A 25489-nucleotide genomic window follows, 5' to 3' on the forward strand; every position below is an offset into this window, starting at 1 on the left:
GAACTAGACGAAGGGAAAGGGGTGTCGGGTTGCTACGAAACTTTCCTCGTTCGTTCGTCGATTTAACCAGTCATCTGCGTTTGACGAGTATACTCGTCACGGAGAAACGGCAGTATTTCGTGTCGTGACCATTCATCTTCATTTGGCTGACATTTTTTTTTTATATTACAGCACCCTTCTAAATACCTCTTTGCGAATTTTTGCAGATTTTTGTGCCGAACTGAAAAAAGTTTATGAATCTTTAAAAAAAAAAGAAAACGTCGTTTTTTTTCAAATGGCTCTGGCAAAAAGTAACCAAATCGGACCGGTTTTTTTTTTAAAATGTGCGTTTTTGAACTTTACGAGAAAAATACGAACAAAAATATTCGAATTTCGAGAAGTTAAAAATAATTTCTTTAGAATAAGTTGAGAACTCAAAAAATATTTGTAAGCCTCGATAAATGCTCGATAAATGCCGTACGCTTTACCAAAGATGAATTCCAGTGATCGTAAAGCGCACCTTTAATTTTTTTGCGGTATTTACGTATTCGTCGGTGAATAGATGCAAAGATTCAGTTTCATCGTTCGTGCCGCAACAAATTCGGTCGCAGCTCGCGATTAATTACTAGCGGGACTGCGACGAACAGTCGCGTTGCACGTATGATAATTCAAACGAAATTTTCCTGGAAAAATCGGAAGCTGTGCGGAGCTTCGTACAAATCCCCGAATTGATCCGCGCGAGGCAGGCGGCGGAGAGAGGAGGTCGAGAGGAGGAGGAGGAGGAGGTATTTTTCCAATTTCATATTAAATCTACCGGCTCGCGTTTTCTCCTCCTCTTTTTTCGACCGTGAAACCGGCTCGATTATTTCCAACGCGAAACAATCACTCGTAATAGAACTGCAAGAGGAAAAGGAAGCGGGAGAGGGCGGAACCGAAGGAACGGTACGTGACGTAACAGAGGATTTGTCTTTGTTATCCGAAGGATTGTTCTCTCAAAGAAACGAATCTTCGAAGACTCTCTTCGCTTTCCTTCGTTCGTCCAATGGCGAAACGAAGAAATTACGTGGCCCTTTCCTCGCTAAAAAAAAATAGAATTAATTCGTTTCCCCTTTTTCTGTCCGATACTACACCATGCAACATTTATTTCGCGATTCTTCGACTCGGATACAAATTTAAAAAATGGGACCAACGATGGCGAACGATTCTCGACGAGTCTGCTTTAAACGTAGAATTCCCATGTCCTCGGGCGGAAGGACTCACCCGTTACAAACTACTTAAATGTTGATTCCCTGTTTCTTCAATTCATTTTCGAACTTCCGCGTGTTCTCTCCGGTGGGGTCGTATTTCTTCTTCAATTTTTCCCAGGTTTGAGGTCGCTGAAACGCAAACGAGAATATCATGTAACGTACAAATCGAATTGATTTTGAATAACGGCGATGGAGGAAACTTTTTTCAACGAGCACTCAGGTACCGTACGATACTTCTTCGATCGAAAGATTTCGAAAACTTTGCTTCTTTCTCGTCTCTGGTAACGAGCAGCGCGCTACAATTTTAGTAGATTTAAGTACACTCGTTACGCGAGAACTTGCATCGGGGAAACACGAACCGCGCGTTATATTCGTAAAAGGACGAAAGTGGGTAATTACGAAACGAAGTCGCGAGTGGATCGCGGACGATCTACTTTACGCCCTCGCGTCGCGTCGGATCGGAATTAAGCGCGATTCCGTTAACGAAGCGGAAAAAGAAGAATGTCAAGAAGACGAATCGATACTCGTAGGTTCGATTAAAAGTTGCTCGGTCGAGGACAAAGCGACGGCAACGGATGCGAACGGCTCGTCCGTTGTCGCGAATATAAACAGGAAGGATTCGCGACGGGCCAAGAATTTTCTTCGATTGTTTCTCTGCGGAACCATGTATACTTCGATTTATTATTCGCGTAACGTTCGTTTCGGAACGATGATAATCCCGGACAAAAAAAAAAAAAAAAAAAAAAAGAAAACAGGAAAAGGAGGGGAAAAAATCACCGAAGAAAGTTCGGAGCGGGAGCAAATAACACCGGCGAAGTTAGCTCGGGCAAGTTTGACGCTGAACGGATTAACCGGTTGTCCCAGGGCACAGGTTAACGATTATTAAGCAAAGAAGAATTCCGGAATAGCCCGAGGGAGAACTCGAACGAGAGGGAACTACGCGACAAGGATGATCCCGCGTACAAGTATTTGGCTCGTCGGGAAAAGTTTTTCGAGTCCTAGGGTGAGACCGACGTCGCACCGTCCCGTGAAAGTCAAACCAGTTCCTACGGCATTCGCACGCGACGTATCCGCGACGTATGGTTGTGCCACGCGTGGACCACGCTTCGCGGTACGCGACTCGTTGCGAATTCGCGTCTAATTAGCCACGGAAAAGTGACGGTGAACGCTGTGACCGTCGGTGAACGTACCTCGTTAACCAGAAACCGGATGACCTTGTCGCTGCCCTTTTTCTGTTTCTCGCTGCACTTGCTGCAATTGGTTTCCAACGCGTCCGGCAGCGATTCTGAAATCAAAATAAATATTCGTGTGTAGAGGATGCACAAAACGGAACGAAAACCGATCGGGTGTCGCTGCTGGTCCCGGTTACGAATGCGGAATTTCGCGGATTCTTACCCACGAATTCATATTCGCCGACTTCTCTACAGATCAATAGGTGGAATTTCACAGTCAGTCCTATACAATTTTTTACCCTCTATGTCTAATGAAGAGGTTCGACTGAATTAGTCAAGTTCGCTATGCTGAAACTAAGAAAAAGCCGTGCCTAAACCCGAATGATCGCACTAAATTTAACAACGAGCCTGACTTCGTGATTTTCGAGTTTGGTAAAAAAATGTTCATCGCGTGCCGGTCTCGTGATTTTTAAGTCTCATCTAACAAATTTTCATCACGACCCAGACTCTCGTGATTTTTAGTTTTGGTTTGTAATTTTCATCACGAGTTAGACTCGTGATTTTCAAGTTTGGTCTAAAATTTTCATCACGAGTCAGACTCGTGAAAGTAGACAAGGGGTTAACTTTTCATTACAAATATATACATGGATAATCTATACATGTGTGTGTGTGTGTGTATTTGTTATACATAATGATACATGTGTAATACAATTATAATAAATATAATTTTATTTATTATATTATGCGTATATAAAAACGGATTATTACAGCGGATACGTGACGAGATACTTTGAGATTGGTTACTCGAGCAATCCTAAGTCTTCCTATTTACTCCAGCTGAAACTAGCTGGTCCGATGAACGCTCTTTTCCGCGTAATCAACGGTACCTTAGGGACCCGACGAGAAAAGGAGGGAAGGAAGCTTCTGGAAAATGCGATAAAGAATTTTCCAAAGCGACTGCGGATGTAGCGAGCCACTGAGTGAATTACGGTGAAACTGTGCTAATTACGAGCCACGGTTTAATCGCTTCCAAAGCATTTGGGTAACGGGATCGAGTCTAATATGATTCCTCTTGAAAATTCCTCCACTCGTTATTTTTTCCGGATCGCGAAAGAAGACGAGGAACTTTTATAAAGAAATTACGGATACTGGAAGAACAGGACTATAAGAACGATACCGTTAGAAATCGTTATCGTTGCGTTCAACTTGCTTAGACGTGTACGCAATGCGTACCACGCACATAACGAAAGTAACGTCGCTTCGGTCGAAGTAATTTTCTTCGTACGACGTTGGGAATCGTGTACGAACGTCGATCGTGCAATTTTGAAAAGCGAACGCAGGGAACGAGGTGAGAGCTAGGGAGAGGGTTTGCAGCCTTTTCGTATCCTCGCGATCGCTTGCCTTTTTTTCCCGACGTCGTCATTTGCACCAGCTGCTCTAGCCGATACGCCCGAGCATATCGTCCGTGAATTCTCCGAGGCTGGGACTATATTTTCTTTGTAAAATATCAGCGTCTGTCGCACGTTTCGCTACGGACCACCAGGCGGCGGTATGTGAAAAGGATCGAGTAGGAATTCCGTCCGGATGGAACGATACGAGCCGACGTTTACGATGGCACCCGTTGCTCTGATCTGTCGCCTCTTATCCATCGAATTTCACGTTGCCTCGCGACACGTGGCCGTCTCGAATGAAATTAAGAAAAAAAAAAAAAGAAAAAGAAACAGCAGCACCTCTTTATCGCGCGTTATTTCGCGAGGAACGAGTTAAAACTAGCGGGCGAAGATGGGCCGTTAAAAGGATAGCCACCGTTCCGTCTTGCTGCCAGAGAACGGTACAGCGCGCCCATGGTTATCGCGAAAACTCGTTCCCGTGATATCTTAATTGAATCGAAAATTATTTCACCGCTGGAGCGGCGGCTAACGAATCGCCGCGGGACACGAAAGCGTCGATGCAGAATATTTATCGCAGGACGCGATTATTCTTTCGGATTATCTGACGAGCGTTTCGTGCGATTCTGCGTGCCCGAGTCGTTGAAGAGATTAAGCCCGGGGGTGGATTGATTCGAACGCTCGACGGAAATTTTCGATGCATACGAGCGTCGATCGGTGGGGTACGAATGTTATTCGAGCTACGAGGGGACCACGAATCGCGATCGAATTTAATCCCAAGGCAGAATTCTGCCGGAAGAACGCGCCGAGTTCCGTTACGAGTTGATACGGATTTCGTACGAAACGTAACTTTCGACGAGACATCCGACCGCGAAACTGATCGAGATGAAATTAAGCCGCGATGTTGACACGTTGACCGCCATAGAACTTTTAAAAATGTATGCAACCCTGACACTTTGTTTTTATGTAACCGAAAATTATTTTTGTCGAATTTGACACGTTCGCGCCGGCGCGGTGGTACACGTCATCTGATAGACACGGGAACGTGATTCACCGGTGGTACACGCCGCCCCATTGGATATATACGCGCGATCCACCGGTGGTACACGCCGGCGTGTTAAACAGACTGCAGAAAAACTCGGTTAGATTCGCGTAGAGTAATCGTCGCCGACAGACTCGATTCGCTCCCCTTTGAAATACGTCATCTACCGGAGCTTATTTTCGAAAGAAAGCAGACGGAAGGTTTTTCTTTTCGTGCATTTGACCGAGGTAGCGCACGATTCGGAAGACGCCACGCTCCCAGGAGATGGAGGTCGAACAAAATCGGCCGGAGGCTCTTTGGATGTTCGGTAGAGGAAGCCCCCGCGCCCCCCCCCCCCCGCAATCTGCCTTCTTTTTCGGTCGAGTGACTCGACTTTGACCCTCGTCCAATGTTTGACAGCGTTACACCGCGTATGGTAGACCGCAAACTTCCCATCAGCTACGTTCGCCGTTCGTTTGGCTGGTCGGTTCAGATTTGGAAGACGAACTCGCGAAGAGGGTGCGCGACGAACAAAAGAAGAGCGAAAGAGAGAAAGCGAGGGAAACAGCGAGAAGGAAAATAGGAAAAGAGAGAGTATTGCTTATCGGATCTCGAGTCTAGGGGTCCCTTAAGACCGAGTAACGGGGAACGTTAGGAGTCTGTACAATAAAACAAGCCGCGCTTCGGGAATAGAAAAGCCGAGATCGTTGGAATAGAAAAGTACAGCGGGAAATTTGCCTGCTGGTTCTGGCTGCGATTTATGTGTGACGCGTCGCTGACATTCCGAGAACCCACCCCCTTTTTTCCTTGTACCGCGATTGTTTTCCCGTTCCGACGAAACTGTGAATTATCGTTCGTGTTTGTCTGCCGATTTCTTTTTCCAATTTTTACGACGCGAGCTTTCCCGACCGGCGCGAGCAACGAGACGAATAGTCCGATCGATCGGTGACGGGTAAGCGTCAACGTTTTAGCGCTTCAAAATTTGATCAGCGCTCGCGTCCTACGGAGTCGTGGAAGTTCGCGTTCGCTCGGAAAATACGATGTTCGGAGAGCGATCGACGACAAAATGGTAAATACCGTCGATTACGTGTTCGCGTTAACTCGGACTCAAACGTCGACTCACTTTTAAGCTCTTTGCCGTCGGCGGTGCAGCTTCCCTTTTCCAGGAGGCAGTTTACGTAGTTGTTCAGCAGACGATCGCTCCTCAGGATCTGATCCAAGTCGACGTTGTCGTACTTGGTCGTGTACTTCTCGTTTGCCAGGGCGCAGACCACCACGGCGAGGAAAACAACCGCAACCTAGATTCGTCGACGGGCAGAAAAGTGGAAGCCTTTTATAAAGTGTATCCTCGAGATAAGACGGCACGACGCCATAACACGGACCAACCGTTCCCTCTCCGTTAAGGGAAGGACTAATAAGAAAAACTGAGGACCTTTGGGAGAAACGTTATCGTTCGCTGGCGTTGGGACTGGAGACCGAGGGATTACTTTCTTCTCCTTACCGTGTATCACAGCACCACCCCGATTTTCCCTTGCTAAATACTTTACGATGCTATACGACGTCTAACGCGTTTCGAAGTTTCGTCCACCCTATGGTCTTTCGCGTGCTATTTTTGAATATAAATTTCCAAAAAGAATAAGCTCCGATAAAAGAACAATGAGTGTAGTCATGCGTCAAATTTTGTTACCATTGGTCATTCAACCAGTCGGCTGTGGTGGACGAGTATACTCGTCACAGAGAAGCGGAGTATTTCGTGTCAGGACAAGTATACTCGTCATGCGTAAAATTTTGTTACCATTGGCCATTCAACCAGTCGGCTGTGTTGGACGAGTATACTCGTCACAAAGAAGCGGAGTATTTCGTGTCAGGACAAGTATACTCGTCATGCGTCAAATTTTGTTACCATTGGCCATTCAACCAGTCGGCTGTGTTGGACGAGTATACTCGTCACGGAGAAGCACAGTATTTCGTGTCATGACGAGTATACTCGTCATGCGTAAAATTCAGTTACCATTAATTATTTAACCAGTCAGCTGTGTTGGACGAGTATACTCGTCACGGAGAAGCACAGTATTTCGTGTCATGACGAGTATACTCGTCATGCGTAAAATTCAGTTACCATTACTTATTTAACCAATCAGCTGTGTTGGACGAGTATACTCGTCACGGAGAAGCGGAGTATTTCGTGTAATGACGAATATACTCGTCATGCATAAAATTTAGTTACCATTGGTCGTTTAACCAGTCGGCAGTGCTAGACGACGTACATACCGCGAGACGTATTTATGACGTGCGTTCGTATAAGAAATCCAGCTTACGTCGCGATGGTGTAAGCGATTCCCGAGATGCGGAGGCACGGTAAAGAGTCGCGTGGCGTTTAGAATTTCGCTCGACGCGAAACTGTACTTTTTCGCGCCAGTTGTGGCAGAAATGAAACTCATCGCGTGACTGTTGTGCGCGACGTGCAACAGGATATCCGAAAAGTCACGCGAGCCGAGAGGCACGGGCGTTATCTTTACCCCAGAGATCAAACGGGTTCTGCATAATGGAGTTCCAAGCTTCTCGGCCGCACGGCAGCCAATTCACCGTTACTTTTCGAAATTTTCAGCTAAAAGTGTTCGCAGCGATTTGCCATCCGAATATTATACGAGCTTCTTTTTTTACGCTCGAGCGAAGCAATCTTGGTTGCCGCGCGAGTTCTGTTACGTTGCTTCGTACGAAGTTGCCGGTTCTGTAGAGAAGATTCAGACGTCTGTATTTTTGTTACCGTTGCATGTGGAATGAATTTCCACGGATTAAGTTCGTATCAGTTGTCAATCGTTGGTTGAGTCGCGTGCGAGCCACAGTTAACTCGATCTATTCTTTCGAGTACTGAACAACTTCTAAACAAAGAAGACTCGTAAACAAAGAAAGACGAGAGCGACGGATTCCCGGGTCTCGAAGAACTCACGGTTCGGCGCGAGTTAACGCAAGCGATTAGAAAGAATTGCGAGTAGTCCTGTATACTTATCTGCGTCCAACGGAATACCGTTCTCGCCAGGATAAGTCGAGCAGAGCGGAGTGGAGTGAAGTGGAGTGAAGAGGAGTGGAGTAGAGTGGAGTGGAGCGGAGTAGAGCGGAAGGTCGAGTAGCGTGTAACAGAATAGAAGATCGTGAATCTGATTGTGGACAGTTAATGGGACGCAATTAGTAACAGATCCGAGTTAAGTGGCTCTCGTAGCTAATATAGCTCGAACGGAGGTCTCCTACTTTGCTATTCCGGCCGCTGATAATATCGAAATTTAATATTCCACTGATCTAACCGGGATCCGATCTAGATTTAACCCCGGTTTAATCCGATCTTAATGGAAATTTGCTTCGTGGCCGACGCATAACGAAGGCTCAACGCGTGTACTAAGGCGTGCAAAATCTAGACTTAGGAGACAACCGCTGCCTTAGCCCCAGCCAAACCTGTTCCGGGCGCTTAATCGGCACGCGTAACCGGATTAGACGCCGGCAACGGTTCAAACGTAAAATGTTCTCGATGAAAAACGCGAGTGTCCGTGCGCGAAAGCTGGCGCGAGTCCGCGCACGCGCGCCGTTCTTTCCAGTAAGAACCGATCCTTGTTCGTACGGCTCGCGAATCCCGTATAGAATCACGAAAAAACGTTGCACGCTGACGCGAGAGTACGGTAATCCTCGGATAAGCGAGGGTAGTGCTTTTTCCAGAAGTCGACCTTTTTTCTACCTCAAGCCAGAACCGAGACTCGCGAGTTCCAGCAAACGAGAAGATCCAACGAACGGGATACACGGAGCACCGAGCGAGCTGGAACAACGAGGAAATCGTGGATTACTCGTGTCCAGCGGCCAGCTACGGAACCGATAAGGCACGCGCTCGGAACGAGTCACACCCTAACGAAAATTAACATTTTTATACCTGTCTTTTGTTATATACAAACGAAAGAACGGCCAATTCGATGTTAACTTCGCTCGGACTACATCGGGAACATACAGTCAGTCCTATAAGTATTTGTACCCTTTATGTTTATTGTATGTATGTACATACACATGTACTTGTACCCTGTATACCTGTACACATGCACTTACACCTTATTCTTACTCTACAATTATTTGAAAATATTAAGCTTACCAATCGATTCAAACAAATTTCTTGAATATACCGGGGATCGCAGAATTCGTGTAAGAACTGGTAGCTGAGACGATTCTGAAGCAGAATTTCCTTTGTAAAAATGTCGGCTGGTGCTTCGTTTTTGAATTATTAACGAAAAACCACCGACCAATCACAGCGCGCGCTCAGCCGCGAGAGGCTGGCCTAAGCGTCCTGGCTCGAGTCAGCCTGTGTGACTGGTCCATGGTTTTTCATTGATAATTCAAAAACGAAGCACCACCTAACATTTTTGCAAAGGAGATTGTGCTTCAGAATCGTCTCAGCTACCCATTTCCGGTGTTTACAATAATTCCGGGAGACTCTACCTTTAATAAATTTTTAATGAATAAAACTTTAGTAAATAAGGACTTTTCACTAAGAATTGAAAATATTGTATCAGGCCTGGGTTGTTCGGAATCGTCTCAACACCCCGTACAGAATACTTCTGGAACTGTCTGTATATACATACAAATAGAATTCGAATCGGAATAACCCAAAGAATTTTCCTCGTGTTTGAACTAATATTCCGTGGAAAAACTTGGCCAATTTATCGACGACGCTCTTACGAAAATGTGAAAAAATTTTAATTTCCATTAGCGGATGGAATTCGACGACACGCGCGTGTCTAATCTCTGCCGACGGCGATTCGTGGACCTCGCACGGCGATGGGTTACTCGTGCCGAATAAACAATCCCGTACGCGCGTATTCGAGCTAAGAAACCGTTTACTTGTCCAAAGTTTATTCCGATTTACCTTCGATTATTTATTTTAGAGAGTGCGTTTAAAGGAGTTCCGACAACATTGACAACGTACAACTCAAAGATGGCACCGCGTAGGCGGTCCGGACCGGTTTACCGACTCTTCACCTCGACTCGTCCTCTTTCGAGTGGCCCAAGGCCAAAGGGATGAAAGTATTACGCGTGGACAATTGACGTACGACGCAAAACGTAACGTTAGCGCGAAGAAATCCGCTCGTGGACTCGACCTTTGAAGGGATCAAACTAATACATACAACGCTCGAATACGCTCCGAGAAGAAGGTCTCGCTACATCTGTTCTACCGACTACGCTCTTTCCCTTAGCTAGGATCCATATTCCGTCCCACCCTTTCCGACCCGTCACGATAATATCTCAAGTACCGTCGCTCCGTATTCTCGTCCCCTTGGAAAGAGAAGTCATCGCGATATTATTCCACTTTTCGCGTATATCTTTTCCCTCCTTCGAATCCTTCTATTCGAAACCAATTCGATCTCTAGGTCCGCGCAGTCAATAATCATGCCATTGGAAACGTTCATCGATTACTCGCCTCTTTAAACACTGTAACGTCGATAATTACAGAATTGGTGTCAACGGTGGCATATGCGGCACACGTATGCAACTCCTCTGACGCAATCGCGACCGTTGCCATCGAGGAATGCTTCCTAACGGCTTTCACTCTCGCAAATAAATTTCACCGCGTCGGGTTTGTTTCTCATTTTTCGCGGGCACCGAACAACAACGCGATACGCGCACTACGTCGATTTTCTCAACGAAACGTACGATAAACGTTTTCTAATTCCATCGTTACCTCTCCTTCGTTTCCTTCGATTTCGCACTCTGCTCGATCGCGATGATTGCGAGTCGCGCGTTAATCGAACGTTTTTAAACGATCGTCAAATTAACTACCGCGTTGATTAAAACGCCAATCTCGTACACGTTCATTCGCGTTAATTTAGAACGATTAACGAGCCTCTAATTAGATAGAGATTCGAGCGTTGCTGTTAGAGAACGAGCAAACAGTACCGCTCGAATCCAGTTCCATATCGCGTCGGTGCCACGCGACCTACGCAACTCGCGGTTTCGAGCATTTTGCGCCGCCATGTTCTCGCACACGATACAATCGACCTCGAAATACAAGAGGTGAACTCGATTTTAACGTACTCGCTGTTCGAGGCTACATTCGACGAGGCTAGTTTTCCGTGCTGTTCCAACTACAACGAATCGGGAAACTTTACGCGGAAACTAAAAACCTAGGCGGAACGACGCTTCGATCTCGAAATACGACAACGCGACCTATTCATACTCTACACATCCGTTCGATGGAATAGAAACTTTACGCGTCAATGGCTCGACAAACTTTACGGAGAACAAAGTAAATAAAAGGACGAAGCAATTCGAGGGAAACAGGTGGGCTCGTTTGAGCTCCGCGTTTGACGAAATCAAATTTCACTTGTACGAAAAAGCCTAGTCGTGTCCACTGTTAATTTCATTTAAATACTGCAAACACAGCGCGCAGCGACAGCTAACCTTTCGCAGTTTCAAACTCGAGCTAGACTTTCGGTTAGATATTAACACGTTGGTCGCCAACAAATGCGTGACACGTTAAAAAATGTTTAAATTAAGAAAATTAAATACTACAGCGAACGTGAAATTACCTGATCCGTGACGGTCTCGAGAGAAAATTTTAGCTCGGTAGAAATTTTCAACGAGTTTTAGTCGGGCCGTCGACGCGTTAAGCCAACGAGCCGTGGCTTGCTTAGAAGGGCGTGTTTTATCGAATTCGATGTAACCGGGGTATATTTTACGGAACGATATTCGACGCGGCATCGCGCCTAATCTTACACGGGGCCATAACTACGGCAGACACACGCGTGAAAATTTAACGAGCCGCGAATGTCTCATTCTAGTTACAACGTTAAACTGTCTTGCGAGGCGTTAAGTCTCCGACGATCCACGAATTTACTCGAATTACGATGCACTCGCGCGTATATGAATTCGGAGCGGGTTCGAATGGAAAAACTAGAAAAAAATGTTGGTACGTCGGTGCGACTGTAAGTCGATCGGCAGAAAATGCTACACCGCGTGTGAAAAGTATACGAACGCTTGGATTTTGGAAGGTGTCGATATCTCGAGACAATTTTTCACTCGAACAAATGATTAATGGTTCGTTCTTTCCATACCGAAATGCAAACACACCCTATAAATATTCGTACCCTCTATGTCTAATGAAGAAGTTTTACTAAATTAGTCAAGTTCGCCACGCTGAAACTCGGAGAAACCCGTGCGGTCCGTATGGTCGCAGTAAATTTAACGACGAGTTAGATTCGTGATTTTCAAGTTTGGCCTGAAGTTTTCATCGCGAGCCAGACTTGTGATTTTTATCATTGGTCAAAAATGTTCGTTATGAGCGAGACTCGTGATTTTCAAGTTTGGTCTAAGATCGTTATCGCGATTCAGACTCGTGACTTCAAGTTTGCCCCAAAATTTTCCTCGCAAGCCACACTCGTGATTTTTCTACCGACCGTAATTTATTTTGATAAAAAACTGTTCTAAGCCACTGAAACGTCAAAAATCCAAGCGTTGGTGTAACTTTGATACATTGCGCATACTTGCGTAGGACGGGGTTGGCCGGTGGCGATTGAAAAAAAAAAGAAATAATGGAGGAAAGAGTACGGTGGAGAAAGATGGTAACGTCGCGATGGAGAAAGGACGAGACGGAGAGAGAAAGGATGAGGAAAAAACGGCGCTTACCTTCATGTTAGCAGCTTGCGTCGAGCAGGAAAGTGAAGTTAAGCGTGACTGATGCTGGCTTCGGCGGCGATCAACTGTTTTATACCCGACCGTTGCCCAGCCTCCGAATTCGTCGGATCGGTTTCGTTCTTCTTTCTCGCACCTATCCGAGCCTGCTTTCGACTATCCTGCTCCGCCTCCTCGATCGGGGAAGTCCGACGGGGAGTAAAACGAAGGAAGGGAACGGGACGTAACGAAAGGTAAACGCAGTCCATTACCTTCCGAGAATTACGATGACACGTGCCTGTTAAGAGGCGACGCGCGTTACAGTGGCTCTTTTTCTGCAAAATTAACGCTCGGTTGTTTCGACGCGTCCGAATCAACGAACGCTCGAATTATCAGCTTTTGGCTGCGGTAGTCGTACGAAGGAACTACCAGGTTTATCTACCAGCGGTCATCGCGAACTTTTGCAACGTTCCTAACGAACGCTATCATCTCGCAAGTTACCTCATGTAATGTCAGACTTTGCCCGTACTCGGGTTTCGAAATAAATAATCAATGTATCAGTAATCCATTGGCAACCCATCTAACGATGAATAACACGAACGAGAAAGAAATGAACGACGATGGGTATCCAACGCGACACGGTATGTTAATTCCTTTTATTCAACGACCGTGCGTTACGTAACATTTGGATAAATACTGGGAGTAAACATTGGTCGAGCGCTAACGCTTACCTAGGAGGACTGTCAAATGTCGTCACTTTGAAGAAAGAATTATGCTTCTCTCCATAATTTCTGTTGCAATATAGGATGGGAGACTGTTTGGCGAGTTCGTTAGGATTTAGGTTACGACGTGACGTTACATCGCGACAACGTGGAGGATATTAACGATGCAACTAATAGGTGAACTATTAATAACGAAGAACAATCGGGTTCCCGATGTCTCGAACGACGAAGGAGCAGATGGATTATTGGAAGGTCCGAAGCATATTTTCGTGCACATTTGTTATTTCGATGACGATATCACCGCGAGAAACGGACAGTTTTACGAGAACTTTCGGTGTACGTACGTGCAAACACGTTCGAAGGCCTCTCACGAATATTATACGAGGTCTCGTAGTAAGACGATCGAGTACACCGCTTCTAAAAATTATCTTATTCAGGGTCGAGAGATCTTATTCAGGCTTGCGACGCGAATATGCTTTCAAGATTTATCGAAAAGACGATATATTTCGCTGTAATTTCGGAAAGAACAATTACGTCCCAGGAAGCGAAGCGTTCGATTCGAAGATTGCGCGGTGTTCGAAGAATACCAGAAGTAAAAAAGAACGACAAGAAATTTTCACGTGTTTCAGTATGGCACTCAACGCGTCAAACTTTACCGATCTTCTATTCCAGGACTGTCGAATGATTAAGCCATAGAATTACGTAAAGGAACACGGGTTGCCATAATCGAGAGAGGTATAGACAGTATCGACTAAAAAAAGAGAAAAAAAGAATTAATTAAAACAAAATATACACATCGAATCGAGTAACCTCCTCCATTTCAAAATCGGTTAAAAATTACTAAATAACACGAACGATTTCGCGAAGAGTGGCGCAGAAACGGATTCGAATTTGCACCTCAGCTTCGGATTCCCCGAATCAGCTGTTTCCGCATAAACTTGTTAGCAGAGTTTCAAGAGAGATCGCAAAAATAATATTTGACCGGTTCATCGAGTCAAGGGGCGTTTCGTACTTCGTTATCCCGTCCCGAGGAATCGGGATCGCGATAACTGACGCTGTCGCGTTTTCCAACGCGACGGAAAGCCCTTCGGTGACAAACGCTCGTCGCGATCGCGATCGCGTCCGAAGATTATACCGGGTGTTGCGACGTAAGTAGTACGACTCGAAAAGTTACGTTTCTCGGAAATATCGAATGAGATTGTTTTTCATTGTCGAGCCTACGTTATCGTACGTGGAACTCGCGCTCGCGCTGAACTATAAATTTGTTCGGTGAACAAGCCCCACCCCCCCCTCCCGCCCCCTCCCGCCCCCTCCCACGTCCCGAGAAACTACGAACGTTATTTGTCTATGCGAATAATTAGTTTCAATGTACATTTTGACGACAACAGGTGAGTGGAATGAAGTCATCCGATCAAAGTTCGCTACGCGTTCGTTTCGCGATCGCCACTGGCTCATCGAATTGTTTTAAGATATTATAGGAAGCCAGAGAGAATAATGATAAATTCCACTATGGGATCTAATGGGTCTATCTATTCCTCGAGTATGTATATTATTTGATTTTCGTTTTCGTCGTGCAGTATACAAGGTGTCCCAAAACTCGCGTAGGAGCCGGAAATAGGGGGTAGCTGAGACGATTCCGAACGACAATTTCCTTCGGAAAAATGTCGTACGACGCTTCGTGTTGAATTATTAACGAAAAACCATGGACCAATCACAGCGCCCGAGTAGCGCGCGCTCGGCCAGGTCACTTTCCTTTTGCAAAGGAAATTTTTGTTCAGAATCCCGAGTTTTGGGACACCCTGTATAACGTAACATGGAATGTAACATAATTCGTTGCTTCTACATTTGCTAAATATTGAGTTGTTCGGAAAGTTCATGCCTATTTTTAAGAAAAATTCAAAGGCATATTTGAATTTTGATTTATATTTGTTGAATTATATATGTACCATTTTGTTCCACAACCTTTCCACCTGTTAAGGAACGTACACATGTTATTTGTTTTCAAACATTCCGATGTATTTAGACCTGTACCGCCTACTAAAGATCGGCATGGACTTTCCAGACAGCCCAATATATACGGTGTATTAAAAATGCTTCTCCTAACGTTGATGATTGAAGATCGGATTCCGCTCTTTAAATCCTTGAACTTTCTTTGCGCCCGTCTTAATAACCCCGGGAATAATTAATTACCCCCGCGCGGATAGCGATGAATCTTATTTCTGCAGCAATTACGTTGAAAAATTACTATTCTCACGAATAATTAATTATACATTGCAAACATCGATATCAAAAATTAATTTCGATCGTACGAAAATAGTCGGAGGTTCGATGCGGACGAAGCAGGTTTCCCAAATCGTAGACGTGTATGATAATAATTAATGCCACTCATCCGAAGCTGAAATAACGGTTGGCATACGGAGAATATTCGTTGATCGATAATAGCGGTTATAGAATATTGGGTGGTTCATCGCTTGACTAATATTCGCGGATCTCACTTATTCGAGTTTGATATAATTGAACGTTTCCAGGATAGACGATCAAAGGATGTTAACTACCAAAGCTTTTACCGATGGACCAGTCACTTCCGAACAGCAATTTCGAAAGCTATCGACATCCGTTGCCGATCGAGACCTTCGAATCTCGAAATGTGCGAATTTGAAAACGCTAATCTACCACGCGCAATGCACCGCGGAAAAATAATTAGAGCGAAGTAACGTCGAACGCGAGAAACATTTTTCATTGTCGGGCATTTGGCAAGCAGACGAAGCAAAACACCGAACAAACTGGTCCCTCGGAACGGTTGCTTTTACAATTTGTTTTATACGCGCGTTTACGTATTAAGGTTGCCTGAACGGCCCGCTCTGAATTTGTACGTGGAATATTCCATGTAAAATCGCGACGGTGCTCGGTGTCGTGTCCTCGTTCGCTTTGAATTTATTACAACTCGGCTTACAAGGATACCGGCCCAAACGGTTCAACAACGTCTACCGGGCTTGTTTTAACAGAAATCAACTGGTTACCGTCTCTCCAATGCAAAATTCACCGCGCGACGAACACCTGGATCGAAACCTCGTCATCTCTCCGTCGATTCGTCGACGATTCGCGTTTTCGTCCTTTAATTTCCCTTCGATCTTTAGCGAGACAGTCTTTCCACGCCATTTCGCGAGCATCTACAATGGAGGAAGATAATTCAAGTATTTAAATAACGCTTGCTCTCCGCCGCCCCGGAACGTTATTTACACGATGTTGGTACGCGAACTATTTCGTGGAATTTACGACCGCGTGTGCGCCGGCAACTTCCGCCGTGCCCCCTTGGCACTTGAGACATCCGATGCCGCCTCTCGGCCCCCGAGAGATTTCAACGAAAATATGCAGTCTGAAAACTCTTAAATCCTTCTTCGCAGCGTATCGCGTCGATACCGCGACGATGAGAAATGAATACTGATCACCGAACTTAGGATCTTTAGGCAAAATAACATTTTTGCAACAGCGCCTAGTTTAGTCGATGTTTGAGATCGAGACGTGAGAATCGACGCGTTCGGCGGAGGTCCCGACGATCGGGAAACAAGCGCCGATCAACGGTTTGGGACCAGTTCGGACCAATTACGCACGAACGTTCGATGCGTGAACCGCGTGTTACTTTTATAGTAGGTTGTCCCAAAAGTTTCTTCCATTTCATTGATAAGTAACACGTACACAATATTTTTAGTCTAATGTTACTCCATTACTGTTACGACATTAACATCTAAGAAATTCGGTTGTCTGTTTATATAAACACCGCTACACGGAAGAAACTTCTGGGACAACTTAATATAAATTTATTATATAACTATTCATTTAGATATTCATTTAAATAACTATATTAATATTAAATATATTAAATACACGTGATCGTTTGTTTTATACGAGCGAGACTATTACGCTAGAAAAATGAAACTCAATTTCTTATAATACGCGCATTGAAATCCGCAGATTATAATAGTCTCGTATATATATATATATATATATTAAAAATGGACGACGAAGCTCCTGAAAGCTAGGAATAGTAACTAATTTATATTTCAAGTAATTATCGGTAGGTTCGGTGAAATCTGATAACGATGCACCGTAGGAATATAGCACAGTCTCCAATATTATATTTAACGCGAATATCTCCGCTTTAAAACTAAATGCACATTTCGCAAATTCGAACCTCTTTCTCCCCTGAAACTATCCTATTAAATCACGCGAAGTAGTAAGTTATAGATAAGAATTCTACTTAAAGTCCAGAAACGGAGATCTCTAGATTGTAACCGGTAATATTCTTTCCCCGAATCCGATGTTACATCCCGTCCTGTATAAGGATCCCACTTAAAATGAGGATCTTATAGATTCCGTCTCCGTAAAATTGCGAGTGAAATTGGTGCTCGAAATCTAGTATTCCGGCGTCGTAGATTTCCACTTGAGACTTGCGGGGGGAATTCCGCTCCGAGCCCCGAAGCCTTCCCAAGTTACACGTTTTTATACATTCAAACCTTTCGAACCGAAGAATTTTCATCCAAAGAGAATGCCGCGCCATCAACCTGGAACTTGTAACGAAACGCTTTTCTTACCACAGTTACGCGTCCAATTAATTTTACGTACTTCGCCGTTTCGAGCCGGCTGTTTTCTGTCTGATTTCTATTCGTTTCTCTTTTAGGAATGAATTGTGTTAAACTAGGATTGCGCCAGACAATTAGCCCTAGGATGAATGATGCTCTTTTCTTTTTTAGGCACGTGTTCCTGTTCACTCGTGATTTGATCAAAGGCAGACAGAAATATTTACTGGGATATTTATTTCTCTTTAGGATCGAAAGGGTTAATTTCAAAACCCTTTCAAGCACGCTTCTATGAAGTTCGTTTCTTAATTATTAGATGACAGGACAAGCTTTTTTTTACAAGACCAAGTTGGACGCCTAGATTTTCAAAACTTTTGAGAAATTGAGTAAATAAAGGGTTAACACGTTGATCGTACGCGTACGGGTGACAGTGGTTCTCACCTGAGATCTAACAAAATTAATTCCGAAAGTTAAGCATCAAAGGGAACGAATTTAAACGAAATTCGTGAATTTCAAAGAAGTTATAAGTACCACGATTCGATCATGTAGTCTCCAACATTTTAAATAATATTTAATCGTAGCAGAAATTTTCAAGAATATTTGTCCGATAGTGAACGCGTTAAGCTCGTCGGACCCGATACAGATCGAACGAAAATTCCATAAAATCGATCGGTACCGATTCAACGACAAATGTTTGTCAACTACCGTTTCGTTCCCGTCGAAGTCGCAGCGCGAAGAAAAAAGCGACGTACAATTTCATTAATTCGTAACAAAATGAACAACGGATTATTTCGAACGATTAAACGATCCGTAATAATGAACGGGATCGTTGCATTGTCCAGGATCCGTGATCCAGTGGATGCGGCATAAGGGAACTGCTCTCTAGTTACATATGCGCGATGCATCCAAAGTTTGGCCCGAGCACTGTCATTATCGCTACGATTATGCATATTCAGATAAGCAATCAACACCATTGAGGCACAGGCCAAGGGTCATGAACCGGAACAGAGCAGAGATTTAGCAGTGCGCGCCGGTGATGCGTAGTACCACCCACGGTAAATACATACACGACGATACACAACCGCGCGCGCGTCCTGTCTCGAACGTCTCGAACGTTTCGATCGCGCGGAAAACTTGACCCTCAGCTGCGAGAGCAACGCGTCATTTGCAAATCAATCGTGCTTCCTTTGCAACGCTAAACAACGAGTCGTTTGAATCATCGCGAACGATATATTATCGAACGACAGATTACGTTTCACATAATCTATAAATAAAATTACATCCTTTTTGTACGTATACACGAATGTTTCGTGTTTCCTGAAAGTCGATCTTTCTCGTTCGCAAAATTTTCATTTCGCCGAACGTATCCTAAAAACACCCACCCTTTTTTTCTTTACGAACGTTTACGCGTCTTTGTACATTAAACACGCGCGATGCACACGTGCAAGGACTCTATTATTCTAATATCTGCATTGTTATCAGAACACAGTACCAGTTGCGGCTCGGTACAGTGCATTAATAGCCGACGGTAATGGTACGATTACAGGGATTAGTCAAGCGCGCCATTAATTATGAACAATCGATCAGCATTTACGCCTGTAGAGACAGCTCTGCCTATGTGGTAGGTGCCAGCAGATCGTTTCAGATATTTCGCTGCTGAGAACGTTTCGACTGTTCGCTGTTTCGTGTGAAACGGGGTCGAAACGATGTACTGTACGTTTTCGTAATATTCCGTTATTCCGTGGCTGTATTATGCTGTTTCGGTTTTTCGCCATTTGACGGCGCCGTGGTACACGCCGCCCGATGGGACATACAACCGTGACCCCACCGGTGGTACACGCCGCCCGATAGGATATACAAGCGTGGTCCACCGGTGGTACACGCCGCCCGATAGGACATACAACCGTGACCCACCGGTGGTACACACGCCGGCGAGAATGTGTTAGACAATAGAAAAATTCGAAAATCATACGCGTCTGTGTATCACGGTCGATTAGAGTAAATAGTAGGGGTAACGTGTATCGAGGGAACGTTCGTTTGTTCGGTTCCAAGGTTGGAATGTGCGAAGACGCGCGAAGTTATCACTTACACGTGCACACCGTCGAAATTTCCGAGCGAAATCAAGACAAATTATCCGATGCGTCCTGCGAAACGAAACTTCGGGTTTCTCAAATTAGCGTTTCGTCATGCGTGAATTCTCGGGTGGTATTACGAACGGCGAAAAGCAAAATCTCGTGCATGTTTGCAGTTTCAACGACAATGTTATCACGAGAAGCATATAGGTAGGCGAACGGTTTCACTGGAACTTTCGATGTACTTTCGCAGAGTTACGCATACTAATTTCTTACGGGAACGTCAACTTTCGATAGGACAGAGACCCAGCGCGTCGAACGCGCCAATTAATGCAACGAGACCTAATTATTTGGCTTTCCGAAATATCCGTGTCTCGTTATAACCGAAAACTCGAACGGAACTTGCTGTAATTGATTATTTTTAACGGGAACGGTGCGTTACGAGCGCGAATTTCTTTTCGGAAAAATTGTACGGGACACTTGTGTAAATAAAAAATGTAACGTATGTTACTAATTTTATTTCTTGAAAGCCACCGGGATTAAATTTTGTTTACAGAGTATTGGAAAGCTACGTAATCAAGCATTTATTATGGCGTTTATTTTCGTAACGTTCTTCGATGAAAAGCACCTGTACATGGATGACGCGAAGAAACCATGGCGTGGACATCGGGACATTCGAGTGCCGATCGAGAAATAGGCCGATTACATCCTCGATAGAATTGTATTAAGCTTCGCGAGTAAAAATAACTAAAGAAAAAACGTCGTTCGCGCTGGCGAAGACTAGAACCGAACGGAGTTTCGAGTATCCGCCCCTCGATGAATCGAATAACGATGAGATGGTTCCGATCGTCGTACCTGCTCCTTGATTAACCCTGGGAAAAACGATAAAAAAAAAAACTTGCGAGAAAAAGGTAAAGCGGATAGCCCTCTGGTGGCGCGTACGAGATACACAGCCGCAGATCGATTACTCACATTCGGATTACCGGGATAAACCCACTTCGATAGGGCGAAAAGTTCGAATTCAGCCACAGGATAACTTACGATTCACAGTTATTATATTTGAATTTTTCGAGATTTCCGTTGACAAATAATCAATGGAATTATGATTTAACGCTAAACCTACAGACTTTTTTCAATTAAATGCAGAAATGTATATAATGAAACGGTAAAATTATATATGGTGCATATATTCCGTATAAAAGCAGCGTACAAAAGTTCGAATACGTTAATCGCGAACAAATTTCGATCAATTAACAGGAATGTTTGTATAAAATCAACTCGGCGCAATCGATACGTTGAATAACATAGCTTTTTATCTCGAATCGAAACGTAAACGCGTTAAGAGGCATTTACGTCGCACACATGAAATTCGTGAGATGTTAACGAGATTATCGATATCGATAAAAATTTCTCGGGCAACCGACCGATGGAATTCTGCCTGGTCTCAAGCGCGGGCCGCTTTCCGGTATAGTCGTTGCCACTCCCTCGAAAAGCTCTCGAGTTCGCGAAAGAGAAACACTACGAATCGCGTGCCGATAGATTTCACGATGGAACTTTTTTTTTTTTCTACCGTCGAGATCGGAACTTCGAACAGGATTCAAGTAATATTCGAATAAAAATCGATCAAAAATCGTAACTCGGCGGTCTGCGTGTTCAACGTCCGCTAGAATCTTCGCATAAAAAATTACGATTCATCGTTCGATGAACGAAACATCTTCCGCGCTATGACGGTTTTCTTTCGAAAAGGACGACAGCAGATTTTAATAATTGTCGCGTGTTTTTTCGTTTCTCGTTTCGAACGAACTTATTTTGAAGAAAAGAAAAAAAATAGCCTCTTATCCCGTTTCGAAAACATTTTTGTCTTTCGCGTAAACGAAACAACGAAATCGCCTCTTCGACGAACGGAATGAAAAAATAACGCGGTAGCTGTTTCAGTGAATCGTGCCAGATTTCGAGGAAAAGTATAAAAAAAAAAAAAAAGAAGAAGAATGTTATGTGTCTTTGAAGTTTAACTAAAAATAAAAAAAAAAAAAAAAGAAGAAGACGTAGCATTTCATGGCGCGCCAAGCTAATACGATAGGAAGCAGAGCGTTCCAATTTACGTATTCAGCGGAATTGGGCCAGAACATTGACCCTTTTTAAAGCACGTTTGAAACGCTCGGGTAGGTAATACTGCAGTCTCATCGCGTGAACGCATAATCGGCGATTTTTGTCCGGTTGCTGGAGGAGAGACTGCAGAAGCATAATGTCCGAAGGATGAAGACGAGTGGCCGTACCGAGGGAACTGAGCGTGGAATATATAATGTTTTAATTTCGCGGAAAATCTGATGATGTAATTTCAGGAGTAGGACGACGCCCAGCAATTGTTTCAGCCGGCTTTCACTCCTGCATTATTCATGAATCTTTTCTTTTTTCCTCGTCTACGGGAGGACCGCCTAACCTCTCTCCCTCCCCTCCCCCTCCCCGTCGCCCTTTCCTTCCTTCCTTCCTTCCTTCCTCCGAATCCATCCCCTTCGTTTTGTCTCCGCCACTTTCTGCCCCTCCCCGCACCCCTCCGTCAAGTCCTCGTATCTCTGCCCATCGTCTTCTCTCCCTCTCTTTCATTTCAGACAAAGGTCCGCGTCTCCGTCATTCTCTCTCCTTGCCTCTTTTTCATCGTTTCGTCGCTCTCGTTTGGCATACAAGGTGATTCTGAAATAGATACCCGAACGATAGATGCCGGCGTCTTCTGGTTACCTCGAAGCAACACTGGTTACAATTTGCAAACTAGATTTAACGAAACACATTTATACAGGGTGTCCCAAAAATGTTGTAACACCTTGAAAGGGGTGGTTCGGGAGGTGATTTGAAACAACTTTTTCCTTAGCGAAAATGTTGTTCGAGGCTTCGTTGAGGAGATATTAACGGAAAACACCGACCAATCAGAGCGCGCGTATACCGCTGGAGCGGCCGCTTAGCAGCACATAGCCTTCGCTACCGCGGCCGCTCCAACGGTATCCGCGCGCTCTGATTGGTCGGTGTTTTCCGTTAATATCTCCTCAACGAAGCCTCGGACAACATTTTCGCTAAGGAAAAAGTTGTTTCAAATCACCTCCCGAACCACCCCTTTCAAGGTGTTACAACATTTTTGGGACACCCTGTATAGACTTTTTCCTTCAAGCAAAGCTGAAGTCATCTGTGTGACGTCGCGCGAGGACAAAGTAACGATGAAATCCTTAAAAACATGGTCGTGATCACAACTCGAAAACATTCGATAACAATCGTATTCGTATTTGCGATTACGATTTTCCTCGTCACTGCTACGAGTATATAGGGTCGAAGACTTTTTCTATTTGATTCCATTCGAAGGTAGAGATGGAGAAAACCCTAGGCCTCGGATAAATCTGAAGTTTGCCGACGTGTTTGTCCCGTTTCCTTCTCCGGAAGATGTTCAAAAGAGGAAACGAGACAATCGTATCGGCAAACTTCAGATTTATTCGAAGCCTAGTGATTCGCCCATCTTCTGGTTTTCCCCATCTCTGGCCAACAGGCGCGTTCTCCATTGTTCTCCATACGCGCCTCTTCGGTACCCGTTGCTTTCGTCGATAGCCTTTTCGAACATCAAACGTTTTACAAGCTGGATCGCGGCTTGAAGTGACGGATACGTTTCTGAAGTTTGCGCAAACTATTTCAGGATCATCCTGTACGTAGAAGGTTGAAAGTGTTCGCGGCAGTGGCAGGCTGTCTGTAGCGTCTGTCCCACCGTGAAACCTGTCATTGCAGCCTTCTTTTCCTTCTTTTCCTTCTTTTGCGGCCGAGAACAGCTTCAAGGCACGAGAGAAAAAACGGTTAAGAAAATCGATCGAGACCCGCTCGCTCGCTCGCTCGCTCGCTCGCTCGCGCGGCGGAAAAACGATGGAGTTCCTTCCTCGAATTATGAAAAGTGGAATCTCGTTAAACTCTCCTCAGGGGCGAGAAAAAGGAAGGCGATACGCTCTCCTTCGAACTTTCGAGCCCCGCCTCGCCTCACCTCGACGTGATCGCGCTGCTGAATCTGCTGAATTACACAATTGGAGGATAATAAAAATCGTACAGAATAGGCATTGCATTGAGAAAATAAAGTTCTCTCGCGGGGTCTAAATACTCGATTCGACTATTAAGGGAATGTCTCCAGCAGAGCTGATCAAGGTGACGAGCATCGGAAGCCGCATTCGCCAAGTGTATTCAAGTAGATAGAACTCGATGATTAACACGTTGATCGCCACGTCACCCATTTATGGATGACAGTGCTTTTCACTGAAAAACTACAAAAATTAATTGTGAAAGTTAGGTGTCACAGAAAACGAATTTAAATGAAATTCTTGAACTTTGATGAAGTCACAAAACTAAATACCACAATAAATGTTTCATTACGCAGTTTCCAATAGTCTGTAAACAAAGTTTAATCACAGTAGACATTTTTAAGAGTATTAGTCTGACAGTAAACGTGTTGAACTATTTTAAATACCATCCGCAATTTCCTTAAACAATTTCAATCGCATTTCACTATAAAAATAAAAACTCTATTAGATTAAAAATTCTATTATGTTATCTTGTAAGAAATTCAGATCGTAAACATCTTTATCGTACAAAATATTAATAACGGCGTGATAACGAGTAAAAGAAAAGCGGAAAATAAATTCTGAAAATGATCGCAATATGCACGAATTCCGTAAAATATTTAAGCATTGGATAAGTGGAGCTAACGCGACGATGGAAAGCCACTAGTGGTATTTCGCGGAGAGAGAATTTCCTGGGAGAAATTATGACAATTAACGTAATTACAATGGTCGGTAGCTACTTTGAATTCGCGAATATAAATGTGCCCCGGTAAACACGCAATCGATATAGCTAGAAGCACCGTATTTCTCCTTGAACAAAGTGAAATCACGAGAAACGCTGCATTGTACTATACTCCGTGGATATGCCGAAATCTTCGAGCATGAGATTCTACAAAAAAACGGAAGGCATGTTTACCTTCGGCATGACGTGTTTACAGCGATTTAAGGTCGCGATGCTGTACTTGAGAGTCGGAAAATACTCGGTATAAGTAAAGACTATATGTACACATGCGTATATACACGGTCTCGTTTCTTGTGTAAAAATACGTCACATGTCATTCTCAAATATCAGAATATATCGAGTTATTCCGCCATGTTGGGATAACAAATTAGGATGGCAAAAAGGGAACCCATAAGTTACCGATCAAGGACAATTTTACAAAGAACACGTGTTACATAAAGAATTTATTTATTGTAAATTATTACACAAAGTATAAATAACTAAAGTTCATTCAAATTCAAGCGGATGGAATTACGTTGATACGACGCCGCTCCAAAATCCTTCGAGATAGATGTCTGGAATAAAACCTGATTCACATCTAAAAAGAAAAAAATATCGTTACCTCCGTCTCTTTAATGTTTTAATTAATTTTTTTTTAATCAATTGATCAGTTAGCAAATACTACTAATCATGGCATTCAGAGATCTTGGTGGTTGCAAATTTCATCACAAAAAATTAATAACAAACTAGACGAACATAACTGTCTATAGACTCACTTTCTTGCGATATCCTTGGTGCGAGTATTGGTCCACGCAGCTGAAAGAATTATGTTCGATTAGCAATCATATATTATTTTTATTGAAAAACTTG

At 44.1% G+C, this 25489-nt stretch overlaps 1 protein-coding gene and 1 long non-coding RNA gene across 2 annotated transcripts; both read right to left on the minus strand.

The window, feature by feature from the left end:
• Positions 1-1088: 1088 nt before the first annotated feature.
• On the minus strand, positions 1089-12622 carry LOC128894870 (ejaculatory bulb-specific protein 3-like). The gene is made up of 4 exons (XM_054156902.1): positions 12464-12622; positions 5931-6105; positions 2417-2511; positions 1089-1355 (listed from the first exon to the last, which is right to left on the minus strand). Exons 1-4 carry the CDS (start codon positions 12467-12469, stop codon positions 1254-1256), a joined length of 378 nt encoding a protein of 125 aa, XP_054012877.1. The 5' UTR covers positions 12470-12622; the 3' UTR covers positions 1089-1253.
• A 12444-nt stretch (positions 12623-25066) lies between these two features.
• On the minus strand, positions 25067-25489 carry LOC128894862 (uncharacterized). The gene is made up of 2 exons (XR_008461636.1): positions 25396-25489; positions 25067-25217 (listed from the first exon to the last, which is right to left on the minus strand). It is a non-coding gene; the product is annotated as an uncharacterized LOC128894862 (long non-coding RNA).

This window comes from Hylaeus anthracinus, unplaced genomic scaffold (genome assembly GCF_026225885.1).
Source record: "Hylaeus anthracinus isolate JK02 unplaced genomic scaffold, UHH_iyHylAnth1.0_haploid 4, whole genome shotgun sequence".
Lineage (NCBI taxonomy): Eukaryota > Metazoa > Arthropoda > Insecta > Hymenoptera > Colletidae > Hylaeus > Hylaeus anthracinus.